The 24,354-nt window shown below is 37.5% G+C and overlaps 1 protein-coding gene across 2 annotated transcripts in view; it reads right to left on the bottom strand.

The window, feature by feature from the left end:
• Positions 1–24,354, bottom strand: part of DPYD (dihydropyrimidine dehydrogenase) — a 595,247-nt gene that overhangs the window by 361,578 nt on the left and 209,315 nt on the right. For both annotated transcript variants that reach the window (XM_034779205.1, XM_034779204.1), the window contains 2 exons: positions 19,254–19,415; positions 2,677–2,873 (listed from right to left, as the gene is read on the bottom strand). In XM_034779205.1, coding sequence (XP_034635096.1) covers positions 2,677–2,873; positions 19,254–19,415 — 359 coding nt within the window. The remainder of the gene's footprint in view (positions 1–2,676; positions 2,874–19,253; positions 19,416–24,354) is intronic.

The following is a 24,354-nucleotide window of genomic DNA, read 5'->3' as shown; positions in this document are numbered from 1 at the left end:
TATATATATATATATATATATATTACAGCACATGAAAAGATGGGAGTTGCCTTACCAAGTGGGGGGTTAGTACTAATGAGGCCAATTCAATTAAGATGGAAGTGGCCTATTCTCAACAGTTGACAAGAGGGGGTGAATATTAACAGAGGGAAAATTACCTTTGTAGTGCTAATGAGGCCAATGCAATCACGGTGGACATCGCCCATTCCCAACAGTTGACAAGAAGGTGTGAGTATCAGCAGAGGGAAAATTACTTTTTGACCCATCAACTCCTAGTCTTTATTCAGGCCTAATTTGAGCAAGTTACTGTGGCCGCAGTTACGGATGACAGCTCTCAGATTAACTTCCCTTCTAAACCAATGTCAAAGTGAGAGCAAAAGTAGTTAAGGCCATGTTCTGTCTTTATTCCAGATGTGGAACTCCCATTAAATGTCAATGGGTGTTTTGCACAAAGAATGAGAGTAAAGCATTGTCATTATTTAGGGCTGCTGCTAACCTTGTGATCTTCCAGAATGGAAAGTAGGAAAGAAGATCACAGACCGCATGGGAATGGGTGACTCCTGAAGTAAGGCCTTTTGGAAGGGGGCAAGGTGACTGAATGAAATTTAAATTTAATTCAGTTAGAAATTTAATGAACGGGCACAGAGTAAAGTTCACACTGCTCAGATTACATATGTATTGATATACATTTCATGTAACCGAAGAAAGTGTTCCTTTAAATTAATAACAAAGTTACAGCATTGAGCACAAAGTAGATGTGAATTGTCAACAGGATAAAATGATAGTGTAAGAAACAGCATTTTTTTAAAAGTGACTAAACTGACTTTCAATAAAATATTTTTAAAAACCAATACATGCTTCTTCATTAAGTGGATAGATACGTCTTGCACAAAATCTGCAATTCCCTATGGCAGTCAATGTTAGTAAAATGGGTCTGTGTGGTGAAGTGTCTATAACACAATCAGCTAAATTAACACTTTTGGTAATTAGGCAGAACAGTTTTGAACCTAAATGGAAGTCATCAGCTCTACTTTTCTAGCATTGCTTAACTCTCTGTAACCTCCAGGGATTAAGTATTTGACATTGAGGATCAAATTCATTTTTGGTGTCAACTCCATTAACTTCAGTGGTGTTGCACCAGGGACAGACTTGGTCCTCCTTTTTTACACTTCACTGTGATTTTTTTAAATGTGTGATATTTTATTTGTGTGTTGACATTACATTTACCCAGTATTCAAATTCTAAAATATATTAACACACATTTAGAGGTGCCACCACTCTTGGAAGACATAATCACAATTACAGCCATAGTGGGAGAAATTCATCCCTCAATGCAGAGGACCTGTTACCATATTTTCTGTGTGGTGATGGTATAAGTGATGTTCTAGTGATTCAGAAAGATTGCAGTGCTGCCCTGCACCCTGACTGAAGAAATGGATTCTATTCTTTTATTGTATAGTTACCTGCAAAAATCCCATTTACTCAGGCTTTGTAAATGGCTGTGGAAATCAGGTGTGAATTTCACCCTTACAGAATGATTTATCGAAGTTGTAAACACAGGTTTCACTCCAACTGTATGTGATGATAGCTTTATGTTTATTTCCATGTATACTTGCATAGGGAACTTCATAAAACCATTCTAAATTTAGACATTTCCACCACATTAAAAATGCTTTTAAATTATGTTAAACAAATCTATTCATTATTGCACATGGTAGAGCTAGAATCACAGCAATTCATGATTCTTTAAATATAACTTTTGGATTTAGGGGAAGGTATTCATTACTAAATTTTCTAAAGGATTCATCTGGTAATACCTGTGAGTACTGCAGCTTTGTATTTCATAGAGAAAACTAAAAGTGGGTAGAGAACACCCATTCCGTATTTCTCAGAATCACCACACAGAAGGGGCTACTCATGGCTGTCAGAAGTAAACAGAAGATAATTTGTGTCCTGGATTACCACTTAAATGAAAAGAGATGTGACATTAGTCTTTTTAAAATATGTAGACATAGTGGGCCTGATTCTTTGCTCTTTCAACTGGTGTAATGGAGTGAAGAATCAGCCCATTTAGCATGTGACATTCCAATTTATTAAAAGTCTGAAACACTGTACATTGTTGTTTATTAATGCAATAAATGAGCCATTAAAATAGTTAATGTTCGGTCATTTAGAACCAAAATTAAAAAAAAATGTATAGATACTTTTGGGGAAAGGTTTCTCTAGAACCTGAGCAAAGCCTCATATAAATGTACAGCTCAAGGATTTGAATACACAGATACTGATGTGATTGTCCAACCTGAACTGGAAAAAGTGTGTATGCCCTTTTGAGAAGGCAGATCTCAGTTCCAATTCTTTTCATACCTCCATGGCTAAATGAAAAAGCTGCAGATATGAAAACTATGTTTCCCTTCATAGCAGTCATATATTAGTCTACTTTTTAACATAATTTGGTTCTTTACAGTCACTGAACTTGAATGGGAATTTTCAAACATATGTGCAACTAAGGACAATATTTAACATGGATGAGGAATGTTGGTTGTTGTTTTTTTAAGTGAATCTTTAAAATTTGTCATTATCTCCCCTAAGTTTCTGGTTTGACCAGAATTGAACAAACTGTATTTCATATGCACTGGAACCACAACCACTGGAAACACCCATTTTCCCAGTTTTTACCTTAAGCCGCCAATGTATTCCTGTTTTTCAAATATGGTGATGTCTGAGTAACCTAATCGAGCCAAAAAAGAAGCACAACTTATACTTGCAGGCCCAGCACCAAAGAGAGCTATCTTTGCATGGTAGGCTTCAGGTATCTCTGCTGGGGGAGGTAAGGAAGGGCTTCTAATCTGAGGAATATTCATAGCTTTGAATACCTGAAAAGAAATACATTTAAGAAGATAAATACTGTACAATGACAATCCCAGTATTCAAATTTTACTACAAATGGCTTTAAAATACTGATCACAATGTAATATTCTGCTAGTATTATTACAATTTTTCTTATTTCAATCCATTAAAATAGACTACCATTATATAAATGCATACAAATATTCATTTGGGTCCAGGGAAAGGGATTTCTTATGGAAAATCTTCGTTTGCACAGCAAATAGACTCCTCCTCCCATCCCCAATTTGCCAGTCAATCCTGCCTGGCTGAAAAGTTATTCCCCTAGCTCCCTTCACTCTTTGTGCACTAGTACAGCTCAGAGCAGGATTTAGTTATCAAAGACTATATCAATATGGCAAACACAATTGCAAAACGTTTTATAATAATCTCCCATGACTCCCCATCCCATGTATCCTTTCATGTTACAGCAGCACTGTGTTCTCAGTTTTAGTTTCTTTAGAGGTTCATTTTGGTCTTTACACAGCTACTATTCTGGGGTGAGATTCTCAGATGGTATAAACCGTCATAGCTCCATTAGCACCTTAAAAGGACCAAAGCACATGACCATAAAAGGAGACATTATTGGAGAAATTAGCAATATGTCAAACATGCTCAAGTATCACCACTTATTTTTCCCTTCATAATATCAAACTTATAAGAGTAATAAGTAGTGATCCTAGAAATCCATTTGCCATGGAAGAATTGCGTAATTTGCAATTTTACAGAAAATCTTTTTTTATTTTTTCACAAAATGTAAAAACGAAACATACAGTCGAACCCCATGCCACTGGTGCACACACAGGAATATGGGGATGCTTCAGCCCTGGGCAGAGGGGCTCTCATGATCAGATTTCATTTTAATAGCAGAAAAACATGGATTTTTATGGATTTTAGTGGAGAATTTTGTTTTTTTGATCATGAAAAACTAGGATTCCTGGTAATAAGATACCATGCATGGAATATTTCTTTATTTCATTTCTCAGGGGATCAAATCACTTGACCTTCAACCTGATGCTTTATACTTCCACCAAAATCATACAACAATAGAAACTAAAACACTTGGAATTACTCTGCTTGCACAAGTAAATAGAAAGTAGGGGAACCCAAAGTAGTAATATAGTGTGCACAATTAAATACAGCCTGCATTGATGAAAAGCCTGCACAGAGTCCCAAAGTTACTTTAGGATTGAGATTTATGGGAAACAAAGTTCAGGGATGGAGAAAACCCCCATCTGAGAAGGAGAACACTGGGAAAAAAAAAAATGTGGAGTCCCTTACTGGGTGCCTCCATCAAAATAGGGTCCAGATTAGCCTTATTGTTAAAGAAAAATGTTTTTGTGATAATGCAATAGTCTCTTGGGCAAGTCACATAGGCCCACATTTCAAAGGTATTTAGATGTCTAAAGAAGTAGACAGGCATCTAGTGATGTTTTCAAAAGCTCCTAAGCACTTGACTTCTATTGATTTTATTGGGAGTTAGGTGCTTTTGAAAATCCCATATGGTTCTTATCTGCTTCTTTAGGTACCTAAAGAACTCTGAAAATGTAGCCTTCAGAGCCAGATTTTCAAAGATTTTCTGTGATTTTGGGTGCTCCAATTTGGGGTCTCTAATTTGGGACAACTTAAATGGGTCTGATTTTCAGAGGTCAGGTGAGAATTTTCTCTAATATTTGTATTAATCCTATGTCTACTTCAGTTTCTCTCCGTACTTTGTATTGCTACCCGGGGGGTAGCGGGGGGGGGGGGGGGGCATTAAGTCTGCTGTTGGGGCAGCACAGGAGACATGAGGGTGTATGTTGCCTTGCTGTCTGGGGAGCAACAAATGGTTGTTAAGGAACTGTCTGGAACTTGCTGAAAGAGACCCATATCAATGCAGAATCCAAAAGAGACAATGGGAAGCACCAATGACTAGATCATTCACACCTAGCAATCAATTACCAAGAAGAAGGAGGTTATCCCTCCCCACTCCCCTCACACTTCTCAACAGGGAAGCAGAGCAGAAATCAGGTTGAGAACAAAGGGTGGAGAGATGATTGGCAATGGGAAAGGAGTGGACTTCTGGAAGAGGCTCGCTGCTTTCACCTGGGACTGACAAAAGGGTCAGACAGAGACTGAAGTGGTAATGGAGCCCATTACAAGTCGAGAGAGACAGAAACGATATGAGAACAGGAGTACTTGTGGCACCTTAGAGACTAACAAATTTATTTGAGCATAAGCTTTTGTGGGCTACAGCCCACTTCATCAGATGCATAGAATGGAACGTGAGTAAGAAGATATATATACATACAGAGAACATGTTTCATAGAATGCATAGAATGGAACATATGGTAAGAAGATATATATGTTCTCTGTTTATATATATATATAACTTCTTACTATACGTTCCATTCTATGCATCTGATGAAGTGGGCTGTAGCCCACGAAAGCTTATGCTCAAATAAATGTGTTAGTCTCTAAGGTGCCACAAGTACTCCTGTTCTTTTTGCGGATACAGACTAATATGGCTGCTACTCGGAAACGATATTGGAGTCCATTACAGCTCAGTTGGTGGATGGCTCTGGCTTGGCCAGACAGAAGGTCTTAACCTTCATTTCCGTATGCTAATCTAAGGACTTTCCAATGCTGTGTTCCACTTGACTAATAAACCCTATTGTTTTGAAAACACTGCCTGGTGTCACTGCAAATATGCTAAGGTGCATTAGTCCCTGAAGAGTGTACAAGCCTATGAGGAGGAGCCTATCTCACTTGGACTCACTGGGCAGAGCTCAGTGTGAAGCAGGAGTGCTTGAGCCCAGAGCCTCTGTCTCTGAGGTCAGGAGGCAGTGTGGCCTATCTTGAAGGAAGACTGGAGTCCCTTGTGGGTCTGGCAGACTGATGGGGTTCCTGTTTAAAAGCTGGGGCATAGCTCTGATTCTGGGGTCTATGATAAAGCCACTAGCTGTTATAACTGAAAATATAACTTAGGCAGTTACTTCTTTACAATGAAAAACATCACAAAGTTTGTTCACGCTTTGCATTTTTAAACAACAGTTTAAATCATATACAATGACAGAGTCCAGATTCATTGGACCAGATTCTGCCTGGTCCTTATGACCACAGAGTGTAACAGCAGGAAGAAGGACCCTCTCTGCCTTCTATGGACTGTGTAAGGACAGGACAGAACTGCAGCCTCTAAGCATTTTCCATGTAGAATCCTGCCCTTGTTAGCTAGTGCATATGGGGAAGGGAGTTATGGCTCCATTTAATCTCTGGCACTTTTGGGGCATTGTAGATCCCAGTAGTGTATCTTGGTAATAGCACTGCAGTCTCGTACATTTAAAAGGGGTCAACAGTTTGTGCTGCCAATGAAAAATCTCAGTATATCACACTAGAGAGAGCCCTGGGAATCACTCTGCCTCTCTAAGGGAGAGCACCTTTCAGTATTTCCCAGGGGCAGTACAGCGCTATGTAACTCCCAATGCAAGGCTGCGCCCTACAGGCACCATCTAGCCCTTTATAAATGTATACTGTTAATAAACACATTACCAGATTTGTGGGTGACATCTAGCACACTCTCCCCAGAAATAGGAAGTGCATATTCTTTTCAAGTTAAACTTTGGCACAACAAACTTATGAACTGAAATTTTCATTTATGGCTTGAACAAATGTTCATTTTCTTCACACTGCCTTGAAAACTCTCAGCTAGGTAAACCAATGATTAAAAAACAAAAATGTTTACCAGCCGTTGTAAATTGGCATTGCATTTTAACTAACTGCATGAAGCAAGAGATAGATAATTGTTTTTAAAAGAATCATTTATATCTGACAACTCATACAATATGAGAGGGTTTAATGTGGTTATTAATGGATTTCACAGGCTGAAAAGCTTACATTGTACTGTGAAACTAGACTGTGATAACTAAAATGGAACAGGATTTTTTTTAAAACGTGTCCTTTGTTAAATTCATATAGAAGGAGGTAGCAGCTTTTCCGTTTTTTATGTTTCCATTAGTTTTTATATATTAAAGGCATGTGCACATGTATTAGAATGCTAGTCAGTAATATAAATTATGTACCTAGCATATTTTAATGCATAAATTATGCAGTACGTATATACAAATATTATTCGTACATTTTCTTTATTTTTAAATACATTGTTCAGCAAAAAGGAGCACTAACTGAAATGGTATAGACCTACGTCAGACTCAAAATTTAATCAATTGTTATAATAAATGGGGTGGGGGGAAATCAGGTATTACTGCAATGTTAAGGTTGAGAAATCAAGCAATCGTGCAGGAAATTCTAAAAGTTAAGTCTGAATGCTCAACCTTAATTCTGTCTTCTTGTGCATAGGCTAAAACTGTCTTGATACAGTGGAGCCTGCTATATCTTGCCATCTGGAGTTCAATGGGAGTTTTGCATTTTAAGCCTGTCAAGGCCCATAGTGTAAAAATTGCAAATTGCTTCAGTGCATTTCAAAAGACTTTCACTCATTTTACAGTGAAGTTTCACTACATTATAATTCAAGAGATTAAATTTCACTGGGTTCCACTGTACAAATCCTATTGGAAGGTAATTATTTCCGCATACCAAGTAAGTGTAAAATACCACCTTACATGTGAATACCATCTTCCCTTCTTCCTCCGCCCTGACTGTGGGCAAGTTATAAAGAAATTTTATGATACCTTGGTGAAGAGAGGTAAAGTGCAATCCTTAGTAGGACTTTTATCAGTCAGGGATTTTCTCTTTCCCTTGTAACCTCTAACAAATGCCATCCTGCTCTCCACACTCCTTATGCATGTTTGTATTTGCATGAAGAATTAAAACACTTCCCCCACCCCCTTCTTCAATGCATTTCAGCCATAGGTCTTGGTCTTCTGTTCCTACAGCAAACTCTGATCCTCCACTGCCCCAAATGAGAAAAACCACCTACTCAAGGTTACACAGTAGGTCTGTTGCAAGGCCAGGGTAAGAATTCAGGTCCTGATTCCCAGTCCAACATCCTAACCACTAGACCATATTGCCTCCTTACCATATATTTTAAAAGGGCCACACTTCAACCCCAGATTCTCTTCATGCATTACTTTTGTATATATACAAAAGGTTGTGAACCAATTTTCCAATGTGCTTTTCAGTTTGAGTTTTCTGAGTCCAATTGTCCTTTTCTTTTTTCTCCTTTTCACCATTTTCTCCCCCGCCCTAGAGAAAGGGTGAAATCATCCACATATTTTCCCTTTCAAATTCTCCATTACAGCCTTACCTCAAGGGCTCTATCCATTCCTGCCCATGATCTTGTCATATCTAGTGCCACCATGCTTTGGAGGTGGGACTTTAAATTTGCCAGAGAGGTGGCCTTGGTGTAAGGGATGTAGCTTTCGCTATCCATTTGCACATGCTCAGTAGAGATTTACTAGACTTTCCACAAAGTTTCCATCTTCACTGGGCATTTTCCAGCCCAAGGCTGCAGGAGGGCTGAGCAGGATTTTCCCTGCAATCGCAATTTCTGACTTCTTCATGCCATGCCGGGTCTGGGCCTAGGCCCTGAATTGAGAACAAGAAGCCTTTTTCTGTGCTCTCACTGTCCTGTTTCACCCTGTTCCATCTTGAGAGCAGAGTTTGAATAGTGTGCAGAGTGGGGTCACAGACTGAACACTGAAGATAAAACAAAACATTGAATAAAACTCACTAAGTGAGCACTCTCATACTGGTCTCTGAATGAGGCACAGTTTCTGGGGGGAAAATAGTATGTAATCATGTAAGTAAAGATTATATTATAATGCCTACATACAAGGGGGCTGAATTAAGGTTGCATAGCCAACTTAAATTTTGGCATTTCTTAACTTTGGAGTACTTGACTTTGCAACCTTAATAAAAATTTTAATGTAGGTTTGTGTGTGTGCTATAATATAAAGTGAATATTCTTCATATACAACAGTCCTAATAGCGCACATACATTATACAACTGTAGACTCTAATGTACAATTCAGTGTTAATTTATACCTCAAACTGTTTATTTTATGCAAACTATGAAAATTTTCTAGTTGTCTATTACATTTTATCAGTTTAAAAATTTTATTAATTTCTAATTGTATTTTACTACCAATTTTTCCTTTGGTCACTATTTTCAATTCACAGAATGCTCTTTGTATTAACAACAGCAATGTTGCAAATTGCAAATCTGAATTAGGTAGCTCATTTCATCTCTAGATTTACTATTTAGCTTCTTAGCAGCACATCTGAGACACAAACCAACATAAAATGTTGGGGAAAATCACACCAACAATGCTTCCGATAAACTACTATAATTCCAGAATAGCTAAAATTAATTTATTTTAAAAATGAACAAAACTGAATTAAAGTGAAAAATTGTTTTGGGTAGTTTTATTGTTTTTAGTTAAAAATCTAAAATGAGAAAACCTATTCCAAACTGTAGTTAATTCGTAAGAATCATAAGAACATGAGAATGGCCACACTGGGCCAGACCAATGGCACATCTAGCCCAATATCCTGTCTTCCAACTGGGGCAGGTGCCAGATGATTCAGAGGGAATGAACACAACAGGGCAATTTATCATAGCCCATGTCGTCCAGTCCCAGATTCTGGCAGTCAGAAGTTTAGGGACATGAAGATCATGGGGTTACATCTCTGACCATCTTGGCTAATAGTCATTGATGGACCTATCCTCCATGAACGTATCTAATTCTTTTTTTGAATTATATTTTTGGCTTTCACAACATCCTCTGGCAATGCATTGTGTAAAAGAAGTACTTCCTTGTGATTGTTTTATACCTACTGCCTATCAATGTCATTGAGTGACCCTTGGTTCCTGTGTTATGTGAAGGGGTAAATAACACTTCTATATTCACCTTTTGCCACACCATTCATGATTTTACAGACCTCTATCATATCCCTCCCCCCCCTTAGTTGCCTCTTTTCTAGGCTGAACACTTCCAGTCTTTTTAATCTCCCCTCATATGGAAGCTGTTACATACACAATCATTTTTGTTGCCCTTCTCTGTACTTTTTCCAATTCTAATATATCTTTTTTTGGAATGGGGTGACCAGAATGACACACAGCATGCAAGATGTGGGTGTATCATGGATTTATTTAGTGGCATTATGATACTTTCTGTCTTATTACCTATCCCTTTCCTAATGGTTCCTAACACTCAGTTAGCTTTTTTGATTGCCACTGTATACTGAACAAATGTTTCCAGAGAACAATCCCCAATGACTCCAATATCTTTTTCTTGAGTGGTAACAGCCCATTTAGACCCTTTAATTTTGTCTGTATATGTGGAATTATGTTTTCCATGTGCGTTAGTTTGCATTTATCAACACTGAATTTCTTCCCCAGTGACTCAGTTTTGTGAGATTCATTTATAACTCTTTGTAGTCAGCTTTGGACTTAACTATCTTGAGTAATTTTGTATCATTTGCAAATTTTGCCACCTCACTGTTCACCCCTTTTTCCAGATCACTTAGGAATATGTTGAACAGCACTAGTTTCAGTATAGATCTTTGGTGAACACTGCTATTTATCTCTCTCCACTGTGAAACCTGACCATTTAGTCCTATGCTTTGTTTCCTATCTTTTAACCAGTTACTGATCCATGAGAGGACCTTCCTTCTCATCCCATGACCGCCTACTTTGCTTAAAAGTCATTGGTGAGGAACCTTGTCAGAGGCTTTCTGAAAGTCCAAGTACACTATATCCACTGGATCCCCATGTCCAAGTTTGCTGATGACCACAAAGAATTCTAATAGATTGGTGAGGCATGATTCCCCTTTAAAAAAAGCTGTGTTGACTCTTCCCCAAGGTATCCTGTTTGTGTGTGTGTGTGTGTGTGTGTGTGTGTGTGTGTGTGTGTGTATGACAATTCTGTTCTTTACTATAGCTTCATCTAGTTTGCCTAGTACTGAAGTTAAATGGTCTGTCATTACTAGGATCACAGTTGAAGTCTGTTTTTAAAAAAAAAATCGTCATCATTTTAGCTAATTTCTAGTCATCTGGTACAGAAGCTGATTTAAGCAACAGGTCACATACCACAGTTAGCAGTTCTGCAGTTTCATATTTGTGCTCCTTCAGAACTCTTGGGTGAATACCATCTGGCCCTAGTGACTTACTACTGTTTAATTCATCATTTTGTTCCAAAGTCTCCTCTACAGACATTTCAATCTGCGAGAGTTCCTCAAATTTGTCACCTGAAAGGAATGGCTGAGATGTGAGAATCTTCCTCACATCCTCTCCAGTGAAGATCGATGCAAAGAATTAATTTGGCTTCTCCACAATGGCCTTTTCTTCCTTGAATGCTCCTTTAGCACCTTGATTGTCCAGTGGCCCCTCAAACTGTTAGGCAGGCTTCCTACTTCTGATGTACTTAAGAAAATTGTTGCTGTTAGTTTTTGTGCCTTCTGCTAGTTGCTCTTCAAATTTCTTTTTTGCCTGCCTAATTATACTTTTACACTTGACATGCCAGAGTTTATGTTCCTTTCTGTTTTCCGCAGCAGGATTTGACTTCCAATTTTTAAAAGATGTCTTGTTGTCTTTAACCGCCTTTTTTACTTTACTTAGCCATGGTATTTCTTTTTCTGGTCCTTGTCCTGTTTTTTTGCTGATGTTTTTTAATTTGGGGTATAACATATAGTTTGAGCCTCCATGATGGTGGGTTTTTTTTTAAAGTTTCCATGTTGCTTGCAGGCATGTCACTCGCTACTGTTCCTTTTAATTTCCATTTAAATAGCTTCCACATTTTTGTAGTTACCCTTTTTGAAATTAAATGCCCCCAAGGATGTCAAATTTAATTACATTATGGTCACTATTACCAGGCAGTTCAGCTATATCTATCTCTTGGACAAGATCCTGTGTGCCACTTAATACTAAATCAAGAATTGCCTCCCCTCTTGTGGGTTCCAGGACTAGCTGCTCTTAGAAGCAATCATTAATGGTGTCTAGACGTTTTATCTCTGCATCCCATCATGAGGTGACATGTTCCTAGTCAATAGGGGATAATTGAAATCCCCCATTATTTTTGTTTTTTCTGTTTTTGTAGCCTCTCTAATCTCCCTGAGAATTTCACAGTTACCATCACCATCTTGGTCAAATGGTTGGTAGAATACTCCTACTGCTATACTCTTATTATTCAAGAATGGAATTTCTAACCATAAAGATTCTATGGTACTGTTTGATTCATTTAATGTTTTAACTTTTTTTGACTCTATGTTTTCTTTCACATATAGTGCCACTCCACCACCAGAACAACCTACTCTGTCATCCTATATATTTTGTATGCAGGTGTTACCATGGCCCATTGATTATCATCATTCCACCAGGCACTCAAATTCACCCATCTTAATATTTAGACTTCTTGCAGTTGCTTGCAAGCACTTATAAAATTCATCAATATTTAGTAGGCTGTATTCATGTGACTATTCATCTTTCATTTGGCTGTTCCTCTTCAGCTTCTACCTGTACTTTACCAACTTCTATCCTTTCCTCTTTACTAGGATATATGACATCCCCTTTAATAAATCCTCCCGAGGGATGTCTCTGTCCAAATCATGTGCTCATTTCCACCTGTCAGTTTTCCCCAACCCTTACTTTAAAAACTCCTCTACAATTTTTTTTAGTTTTACATGCCAGCAATCTGGTTCCCTTTTGGTTTGGTGGAGCTAGGGTGCCCAGATGTCCTGATTTTATAGGGACAGTCCCAATATTTGGGGCTACTAGCCCCCACCCCCATCTCGATTTTTCACATTTGCTATCTGGTCACCCTAGGTGGAGCCCACCCGTCTTGTACAGGCTATTCCTTTTCTAAAAAGTTCCCCAGTTCCTAATAAAGCTAAATTCCTCCTCTGAACACCATCATATTATCCACACATTGAGACCCTGCAGTTCTGCCTAACTGGCCCTGCATGTGGAACTGGAAGCATCTGAGAGAATGTTACCATAAAGGCCCTGGACTTTAATCTTTTACCTAGCAGCCTAAATTTGGCTTCCAGGACCTCTATCCTATCTTTTCCTATGTCACTGGTACCGTCATGGCTCCTCCCCAGCATTGCACATAAATAAAATACCCAGCTAGTTTTTTAAAAAAAATGGAACCCATACATTCTAACAAAGATTTTACACTCTATTGTATTACAAAAGAAAACAAGATATGCACAATTCATTTTCTTGAATTTGAAAGCTGGTAAACTTTCTTAAGGCACCTTAAGAATGACAAAATCCTTCAACAACAAAATCTATACAAGTGTGGAATGGGGAAATTAAAGTCAGACCATTCAGTTTTCAGAGTTTATAAATTCTATTGGCTTTACCAAGCCAAGCTTGTAAGTCTCTTGTTCTGGAGTTAATTAGTTTGATACCTCCTGAAACCAGCTGTTTTCCTTATGTGAGGCCTCCTGAATGACGTGTTGTCCTTAACTGAATCGCTAGAAGCTTAATAAACTGTTTATATCACACTAAGTTCTCAGTGTGATTTAAAAAGCTAAAGCTACTATAAGCCCTTAGAGCAGTTTAGGGGACCCTATGGTTCAAGTCTTAATGAAATCTACAGAATAAGTCATATTTACCAATTCTCATTTCAACCACTTCTGAGTTGTCTGAACATCATATTCCTTAGTGGAAAGTATAGAAGATTTTCTTTCTCCCCGTGTGTGCATAATTCAAAGATGGCTAGACAATTTTGCTCTAATTTATCTTTGGACTGAGACCAATAATTTGTTTGGGAAAGTTATGGAAAAGTGGGAATAGAATGGAAGATGGATTTCAACATTAAACTAGAACTGCGGCTCTGATAACCCCTGATATAAACTGAAGTATATAATAGATTGGATTCAGAATTGGGAGTCCCAGTACACCTACACAGCAATACACTTTCTGGGATGATTAGCAGTCCTATTTAATGACCCACCCTCAATGTAATGACCACCTCTTTAGAAACAAAATAACTGATTCCAAAAATCTGTGAAAAGTAAGGAGGCACTTGAAAGGACTCAGTTGTTAGTAAGTAACCTAAGCTTCAACTTCACCATTGTGTAGTGCACATTTCTGGAGCCCCATACTTAACAAGAGGTGAAGATACCTTGATTAAAAAAGTTTTTAAAACTGTGCTTTTTTAACACTTCATTAAGAATAATGTGATGCCAAGCAGCTATTAGAACAGACTTCAACTAATTTAGCTTGAAACATTTTAGCACATTTCATATTACTGAATTATTCTAATATTGTTTTGTTAGTAGCTCACCAACTGAAAATAAATATATTTTCCAGGTAATAAAGCCAGTAAATTTTAAGAGCTGATTGTACTATCCTCATACATTCCAATAATTCCCAATGGCGCTTGTCTGAATGAATGCTGTAGGCAGGAATGCATTATTAAGGTACATTTGAACATATTATTAAAGTAAAAATAAGCATGTGTATTAATTTTAATTAAATAAAATATTAAGCAAAGTACAGATATCTGTAGGCTTCCTGAAGTTTAAAATTTTATTTTCACTCAAGTAGTTTTATTTACTAGCAATGTATGGTCCAGGAAATAAAGCCTTTTCCATAGACCATATCTATGAGCAGGTACTTAAAACTGACCATTTCTTTTCACCAGCAGAAATTAAATCACTAATTCTGCACACATTTGTGAACATCAGTAAGTGCCGACAAAATTGAGGCCCAAGTCCTCACATAAAGACTACTCAAATTCTGTAAGCCTAAATAATATTTAGAAAATATATATTGCTTATCTTCAAAGAACAATCCTCAGCTCTGTCAAGCAGTTAAGTGAATATTGTTATACCCTGTTTTACAAGCTGGTTAAATGAGACAGAAGGTGAAATCCTGGCCCTGTCAATATCACAACTCCCATTGACTTCAATAGAGCCAGAATTTCATCCAGATAGTTGAAGTGACTTGTCCAAGAACTCAGAGAAAGTCTGTGTCAATACCAGATTGAGAAATCTGAAGTCCCTGGATCCACATCCTGTGCCGGGGCACTAATTCCTGCCTATCACCTCAAACAAGCTGCACGATTTTATATTTTACTCAGTCTTTTTAGACTTCAACTTGATTTCAAATTAAGAATTAAAGCAATCCTTAAGACAAATGGTTTCATCAAGACGAATACAAAAAATTAACAGAGAGTAATGCTCAGTTCTCATTTGATGGGTAACCTCAGGAGGTGACGTATCAGAATAGCAATCCAGTTTCTCTGTGAACACTTAAAGTCAGAGAAGCCACTATCAAATTTATCCAATAGCAACTACCCGCAAATAACTTGCCTCTAGGAAAATGTTCTATTAAATCTCCTTTCCCAATTGCTTCCTGCTGTAACAACAACCAGAAGATATCCTTAAAGAGAGACAAAGCCTCCATGGGGTAAGGAGAGGAGAGTCAGGGAAGAACATGGTCCAGACCGTATTTAAGAATTGAAATAATCCAGTTTTTATTTAGCTTCTGCTGTTCCATTCAGAATAATTCATTGCAAACAGTGAAAAATTAATTTTAAACTCAATAATATTAATCAGAAATATATTTGTTAGACTTCTTACTAATACATCAATAAATAACAGTCAAATAAATTGCACTTCACTTTTGCTCCAAGCCTACAAAATGTAACTAAACATTGAGAAAGAAGTAAATGTTAGTACATTCTGTGGATTTCATATTCATACAGCTCTACCTATATTTATTGTCACTATACTCTACAGCAGTGCTTCTCAAAGCTGGACCGCCGCTTGTTCAGGGAAAGCCCCTGCGGTCCGGGCCAGTTTGTTTACCTGACCTGTCCGCAGGTTCAGCCGATTGCGTCTCCCACTGGCCACAGTTCGCCGCTCCAGGCCAATGGGGGCTGCGGGAAGTGACGCGGGCCAAGGGATGTGCTGGCAGCCCTTCCCGCAGCCCCCATTGGCCTGGAGCGGTGAACCGAAGCCAGTGGGAGCCGCGATCGGCCGAACCTGTGGACGTGGCAGGCAAACAAACCGGCCCGGACCGCCAGGGGCTTTCCCTGAACAAGCGGCGGACTGGCTTTGAGAAGCACTGCTCTACAGTGCAGAGTTCCACATAACTTGCATTCCAAGAAATAGAAATATTTCATGATTTTAAAAGCAACTAGGTAATGGGGAGAAGGGGGAGAATGAAGGGAAGGGAAGGAAAGATATTAATATAATTTTGACCTGTGCAGCAGAAGGTCTACGCTGAGTTCTTGACACTCCCTTAATTTATCACAGTGAGTTTTTACTCCACAATATTCTCTAGCTGCAATTGTTACCTTGGTAACGGCACACAATATACACATTCTATATCACAAACACAGAGTGTATAACATAAAATGTTGTCCAGTTTCACATTTAACTGTCAGGATCTAGATTCCTTTTATTTAAATGCCTTTCTCTTTTTTTATTTGATTACAATATCTTTTTTAAGATGAGGCAAATAGTTAAAAAAAATTGGGAGGGGAATAAGAAAAGTGTAATAGGTGGGAGGTTCCATATTTTGTGTTTTAAAATATGCAAGACAAATATTTTACAGTTAGTGAGTTTTATCTGACATATGAACAGATTAGGCACTGTACAGAAAAGGAACATACAAAACGGACATACGTCATACCCATGTATTTTCCCATTTTAATTTGCATTCCTGCTATACTACAAATTTGTCTTCATCTCAGCAAACTGAATAGTGTGCCTTTTATTATTACTTTATCGTGCAATGAATCACATATATTATCCTCAGATTAATTCTATGCAAAAAAATTGTTAAATTTGGTTTTAGGCACAATGTAGTTTTTAGTAAATAAGACACTAGGGAGAAAAAAAACTTTTACACCGTGCATGAGAAGCACCATTGATGTGCAGCTCATATTAATATCCTCACGTTGCTTGTCTAAAATACACAATTTGTAAGCATTCATGGAAATAAATCTATGCACACACTTAAATGTTTGCAGAATCAGGGCCCATTTGTGTTACTGGTAATGACTTATGATTCCTTCAGTACTTGTGCTGTTGCATGTACTGATTTTCTTTTTAATTTCAGTTACACAGAATTGTTAGTACTGATATTTCTTTCTGTTGAATAAGCTGACTATCTTCCAAGATTTCTACAACTCAAATACTAAAGAGATCTTCTGTCTTACCTGGTAGAAATTAAACTGTCAATGCTAAAGTCAATATTTATTACAAATATGACTGCATACTATTGCTAGTTATGATTGCTATAGCGTATACAAAGTCATCAAAAACAACAAACTGCGATAAATCTAAAATCTTATTAAGTTGTAAAATATCAACAATAGATATATTTTCAGATTACTAAAAATAAAGAAATTGTATGTAGAAAAGACAAACAAAAAAGTGCATTTCAGTAAATTTTAAAATTACTATGCAGAATTGCACAGCATCACGTTATTGTGTTAGGACTTTAGATACTAATACATCACTTTAAACAAAACTTAAAACACTGTGGTGAAAGCCATTCTGAGCTATTCATTCTGTCCTGCAGTTTTAGCATCAATCATTGTGCCAGCACTGAGCTTTTTTTAATAGATTTCTAAAGATTTTTGAAGAAGAATGGCAGATATTTAGCAAAATCTATCAAGCCATAATTCCCTCCTATTAATCATGGCATTAAGACTAAAGGGAAAGACAAATCAATTTTTAACAGATATACTTGCATTTGGTTTCTAAACAGTAATATTTCACTATTATATCTATCATATACCTGACAAGTGTTTAATCTATTTCTTTTATGTAAGCCTTATGTCTTGCAGCAAATGTTATAGTTTTATGCATATGGGCCAGGGTCATTAAAGAGCTGATTATATTGTCCCTTGACTGTGATGATCCAGTCATTCAATATAAAAGTAAGACAAAAAGTTACAGACTGTCACTGGCTGTCATTCCTCTAGTCTCCTGGCCTAGATTAGCATTCTGATCCAAGTCCTCTCTGATACCACTCTAGCAGGGCCAAACTTTGATTGGGTCAAAGTGTGTCTGTTGCTTTGGGAGCAGAGGAGAAAAGAGGTTCAAAACAGAATACAGAGGGGTCACAGAGGGATTCCAGAAATTCCATGACATATCTTAGCAGGAGCATGAAAGGAGATGTGCAGATAGATCCTTTGGCCATAAACAGTGCAAAGGGGACATGAAGCCTATGAGCTGTACTAAAGGCCAAGCCTGTCCATGCAGATACACAATCAGATGCTCCCAGGGAGGGGGAATAAAGATTCTATCCTTTGACCTGTGGGTCAGCCTTTTTCCCAGGCTTTGTGGAGGGAACCAAAATTACACCCCTCTATTTATAAATATGGTCCATTAAATGGGTCATCATATATAAAAGATTGACTGATTCTGTAATCATGGGGTTAATTATAAAATATACAAGGTGTAAACATTATATAAGCACACATTTTATTCACATAGAGCCACACCCTTCTTTTTGCAGAGCCCAGGTATGCAGGTCTTGTACAAATGATCAGAAGAGATGGACTCCTCCTTATCACCTGAGACCATGAATTTGACACAGCTTCTCCATGGCCGCTACAGCAGCTCATAAATTAGAGTAGCATCTGCCACCCTTTCCCTCCCTTTCAAGGGAAAATTTGGATAGTGGATCCATGTAATCACAAATCCACTAGCTGTGCCCCTCCCCTGGGTCCCTTATGGAGGCTCTCTGAAACTAAACACCTCTCCCCACTGCAAAGTAGAAGTGCACTACTTTTGCTGCCTGTTGGGCTCTATATGCCCCATGTGAAAGAGTTAGGGAGTGGCATAAGGAAATAGGATTTGGCCCTTAATAAGTTCATATATATGCAATGTAAAGTCATTCCAATACATAAATAAAACAAATAAATACATGTACATACATACATATAGGATACTGAACTTAAAAACATAAATAAATAAAAAAATGTCTTAACCTAGCTTCTAACAGCACTTTAAATAATTTAAAAATGAAAAGTTTGTTAAATCCAATTCCCTCTCTCTATTAAAAATCTAAGAGTGTGGTGGTGTAATGAGTCAAACCACACTCCAGGACTTTCACTGTGCTATAGCAGTGTCCACATGGGATGTTACAGGGTGGCAAGCTGGTTTGCCGCACAGTAACCTGCTGCGTAGACAAGCTCTAATTTTAAATTGTCTTCTTGATTACAACTAGTTCTCTCTATGTTCTTATGAAATAATTTATTGTGAAAGCTATTTTCAATAGCTAAATTACTGAATGTGCTTCAAGGAAAGTACTAGTTATTTTAATCCATTATATTTTTACTTTAGCAATACAGCATATTCCAACATGTTTGATTTAATGAAATCACCAATAAGAAATTTAATCATTAAAAAATTCTTTGGTTCATATGTAAAAATACCAGCCATCTGTATGTCTTACATACCTCAGTAGCAAACTGCTGCAATCCACCAATATTAATTGGTCCCTCCTCTGTAGCATATAAATTGCATCCACCTACACAAAGATCTGAGGTTGGACAAACCATTCCACATGTCAGACCCAGTGGGTTGTCAGAAAGAATCATTTTGGCAGCTCCATAATAGTTCTGCATGAAGAAAACAAAATCAACAATAATGCCACGTAACAGGGAAGCAGAGATTCAAGAGAGGAACTCCAAAATGTTGTTCCTTTTATGTGGCTAGTAGAATAACACTGCACCTTTGATAAAATTTAAAGACACAAATTTGTCACATATGTGTATTACCAAGCATGGCTGAAAAGGAATTGGGGACAAATTCAGAATGTATCTCACTGTATGGCAGGCCAAGAATCTTTCAATTATTTCTTTTTTTATTATCAAAATATTCTAATTTGTTTTATGTTGATTTTCAGTTATTTTTGTAGGGTTGTGTAGTGGATTTACAGTTTTATTTTAAACATAACATGTTGTGTGTATTACACTCCAGGAAGTGCTCTCTCCATTCCTAAGTCAATTATGCAGCTGGTGAACAGACACTATGTAACTGTAGCCCCAAGTTCTCTCTCCATTCACTCACTTCCTAATAAAAAACAAAACAACAACAACAACTATCAAGAAGAGCCCAGGAAACATTTGGGTGCCAGAGGTTTCCCTAAAGACCATCACTGATCATGGGAAGATAAAAGTCACACCTATGCAGGGGACCAGCATCAGGCTCATGCACTAATTAAGAGGCCTGGAGGGCTTGTGCTAGCAAATGCAGATGGGAGTGAGCGACATTCCAACCCTCTCCCAAACTACGAACAACTGCAAGAAGAAAGGTCTTGTTTTCCATTCCCTCTAGCCACCTCTTCCACATCTCATTCTCCAGTAACTTTTTAATGAACATTGTTTTCAGAGCTGGTCTATCACTACACTGGTCTGTGCCAGGGAGTCATTTTCCCAACCAGGACGATAGCTGGCTCAGAAGAATCAGAAGCTGTAGAGCCAGTGGGAGGTGAAGAGGCCATTGACAGGTGCCCCTTCCCAGTCCAGAGCTGGAAAGTTTTATTTCCAACATTCACGTTTAGCAGGGTAATACACGTGCATTGTGCATCTTCAAAGGGAACAATATCCCACACAGTGTGAGACTCAAGTAGTGAATATGCAGAACATTTTCAAGATTTGATTATGTAACAAAATATGGGTTAAAAGTCATATAGGATTTGAAATGTTCTAATTGACCAAGAGGCACATTAAAGGACTGGGCATAATGTTCAGAGGCTCAACCAGATGATGCAGTCAGGGACAGTGAGTTCCCTAGGGCTCCAATGTTGAAGAAACAATTTTGTAGGAAGTAGCTGGGCCTTTCTTCTACATATCGCAGTGCCTATTCCACTGGCCATTCCATGATTACATAGATCACAAAGCCATGCATACATTGTCAAGGGGTTTGCTCCTAAATTACTACATCAATTGGAAGCTCTAGTCTTGGGCAAACAGGAAAAAATTGGTTAATTAAGCAAGTCATTTGTGAAGGGACTTCCTTCAGCGGTTTTGTCTGTGGTGACAGGTAAGTGAGATATTGGGCCTGACTCCCATTTATGTTGTCCACTTTTCACTGCTCTGGCAATGTAAAGGGGCCTAGAAGTGGCTGTTAATTAACCTGATTAAAAATAACAAGGAGTCTGGTGGCACCTTAAAGACTAACAGATTTATTTGGGCATAAGCTTTCGTGAGTAAAAACCTCACTTCTTCGGATGCATCACGAAAGCTTATGCCCAAATAAATCTGTTAGTCTTTAAGGTGCCACCAGACTCCTTGTTGTTTTTGTAGATACAGACTAACACGGCTACCCTCTGATACTGATTAAAAATGTAATTTACACCCACTTTATGGCTCCTTTATTCTGCCAGAGCAGTGTAACTGATCTTCAATGTAAGTGAGAATCCAGCACATTAAGTTCAATATTCAATATTGGCTAAAGGGACTGTTTCCTTTTTTCTCTGTAAAAGGACCACCCAGAGCTAAATTGTTGGGCATTTGTCTTCAAAATTCAAACAAGCTAGTTTTCATTACTTTCACATTTTGGTTTTGCTTCACATTCTGCTGTGTTTCTTCATATGGGGGGGAGGGGGCTGTTGTGCCCAGGACAGTTATCTTCGTTGATTTCAAGTTTAGTACAAGAGAAAGAATTAAAACCAAATGTAATTTCCTCTAAGAAAGATAATTAAGGATTCATAAATCTTTGAAGCTTCATAATTAAAATTGGTGCATACAGATAATTAACATCCTTAGTTTATCATATTAACTAACTATTCCTCTTTAAGAATCATTTTTATCATAGGCTGGTACAATTTTCACAATATTTTCTTTTAAGACAGAATATATATATATATAAAATATATGAAAAAGTTAAAACATTTTCACATTGTTTCAGTGACACCCTCCTTAGAAATCTCCATTATGTAATTTCAATCATGTTGATTGTTTGCTGTGTTATTGAATTATGATCTTGATTAAATTTAAGCTGAGGAACATTACTTATTGATTTGATATGCAGCCATTACATACCTTCATCTAGAGACTTTTACAATACAAGTACTTTGAGATATGCAACACACATCACAGTGCCAAGTAGTAAAACAATATGCACTGAATGTATAAAATGTTTTGTAGTGTTAACATTTTTAAGTGAATGTAGTGATCAATAAAAAGGCACCAAACTGACAAAGCTAGAGCTCAAAGTGTGCTACTTATTGAGAGAACAAGCATATCAAAAGCAGCAGCATTGCAAGCTTTCCACACAAATTCAACAACATGCCTCAACCTGGTGCTAAAGGGATCACCTCTAGAAGTGAAAGGGGAATTTAGGTTCAATGCTCACTCAGCCTCTCTACTTAGGCTGCCAAAAAGAAGCCAATTAGTGTCAATTCTACTGGTGGCAATTCTGTAATGTGGACATATGTCTATTCAGAAACAACATAGTATCAACATCACGGGCAGTACAGCTTAGTGGATATAGCCCTAAACGCGTATGCTATTCCCAGCTCTGTAACTAGCTACTGGGTGACCATGGGCAAATCACTTCTCTATGCCTCAGGTTTCCTCATGTTTGAAACGGGGATGATGAGGGCCTCCACTATAATGGAAGCTAGCTATTCTTTTATTAGTATAAGCCATTTTACAGGGTCTACTTAACAGGTATCAGATGGTAACTTTCAAGATGAAATCCTTGTCACCTTCCCAAGTGAGTTGCCCAAGCAACTTCAAACTTAGGATTTGCCCTCAGTCTGTTCTGAACTGTACTTGATTTGAACTGGTAATCTTAGTGAAAAGCTCTCATGTTCTATTACTCCAGTTTTGTAGTACAATAACATATTTAGATGTTTTCTGTGCTGTATTTAAGTATAATATGGAACAATATTTCTTTTAACAATATTTTTCTAAAATAATTACTATGTTTCAGATAAGCTAACATAGTTTTCAATCAGCCACTGAACCAAATCCTCAATTTCTGATCCTGTCCAAATTCACCCATCATGAGCAGCGAACTAGCCCATTTGGGAGAAGTTTATTGCGATGTTATACAGATCCTGCTTCTATAAGCTATGTGTTCAGGAGACCTATGATGTTTCTCATAATTGTGCATAACTGTCATTTGCTGAAACAGCAACTTTATTCCAGAAAGAAAATTTTAGGACAACACAAGGCAGGTTGTCCTAAGGAAGCATATAGTATTAGTAAAATACCTTTTAGAAATATGAAGAATTTAGAATTATAGATCGGAGGTAGGTGATTTGGAGTTTTCCACACACCTTTGCACTTGACTTACTAGTTATATTACTGCTTGCTTGTTGAAGACCAACTATGCTACTTTATGGGCACTCAAGTTACTAATTATCAATTACAAACACTTACTGTGGAAAAGAGGGGGAAGTCCTTACTACAACAGCTAAAATACTTTGCAACTCTGTGATGGTTTGTTTCTGTGTATTTATCCCTTCTTTACTATACTGATTTCTCATGTAACACATGCCAGACATCATTAGAAAGAATGCATTTTTCTAAACTTTTACAAAAACTAATAAGGACAGGAAGTATAATCTAGTTTTATTATGCCGCTGAAAATTACAGTCATGTTGTACTACAACAATAAGTCATTTTGCATATGGAAGAGACAAATTAACAAATAATAAATAAGAATACTTTGCACTTATATGACACCATCCATCCTTGGGGACCCTTAAACACTTGCCAGTTTTAACTGAGATAGTTACCTCAGTATCTTAGTCTTCTCTGATACTTCTTATGTAAGGAAAGTACTTCTAATATTGAAAATACTGACATTATATAATTCAAACACTTATTTCGCACTTATTCCAATTCTCAATTAAGTTAATGGGATTCTTAATCATATTCATATAACACAACCATAACAGTTATTTTACAGAGCCCAAGGATGTGCTGGATCCCTCACAGAAGAGGTAAGGTGATCTGACCCCTACCCGGAGGAGTTTATGAACTAATATCAGACATGATGCACCAAGGGGTAGCTAGACAGTGCAACTGGAGGGAGGATGACTCAGCAAAGGCTATTGCACAACCTAAAACAACAATAATTTAGAATTAAAATAGTTTGGGATATTTTTAAATACATATAAATAAATAAGCAAATGACTCAGTTGGCTAATTCTTGTAGACGTCAAGGAGGAAGCAGATCGAGAACTAGAATGCTTTGGAGATTGTTTTATTTAAATGGAATAAATGCACCCTCATGCCTTGATGCATAAAATATCTTTTTTTCCTAGGCACTTCCACAGAAAGAAATTAATCTAACTGGATAGGATGTTTTTTGGTTTCCTTCATCAAAATGCCAATAAATACACATTGGTAAGGGAGAGAACTGAAACAAGCCTTAAACAGACATCAATAATCAGTGGAAAGCAGGCAGAGGAGGATCTCCACATGTATCACTTAGAAGTATTACATAATTTGCATGCAAATGAGACCTTTTTTTTTTACTTGAGAAAACCTATTAAAACATGTAGGATCAATACTGTGAGATGAAAAGAAATTACATTTA

Source organism: Trachemys scripta, chromosome 8 (assembly GCF_013100865.1).
Source record: "Trachemys scripta elegans isolate TJP31775 chromosome 8, CAS_Tse_1.0, whole genome shotgun sequence".
NCBI classification, from domain to species: domain Eukaryota; kingdom Metazoa; phylum Chordata; order Testudines; family Emydidae; genus Trachemys; species Trachemys scripta.
Note: the sequence above shows the minus strand (reverse complement) of the source record. Positions and strands in the feature narration are given on the sequence as shown.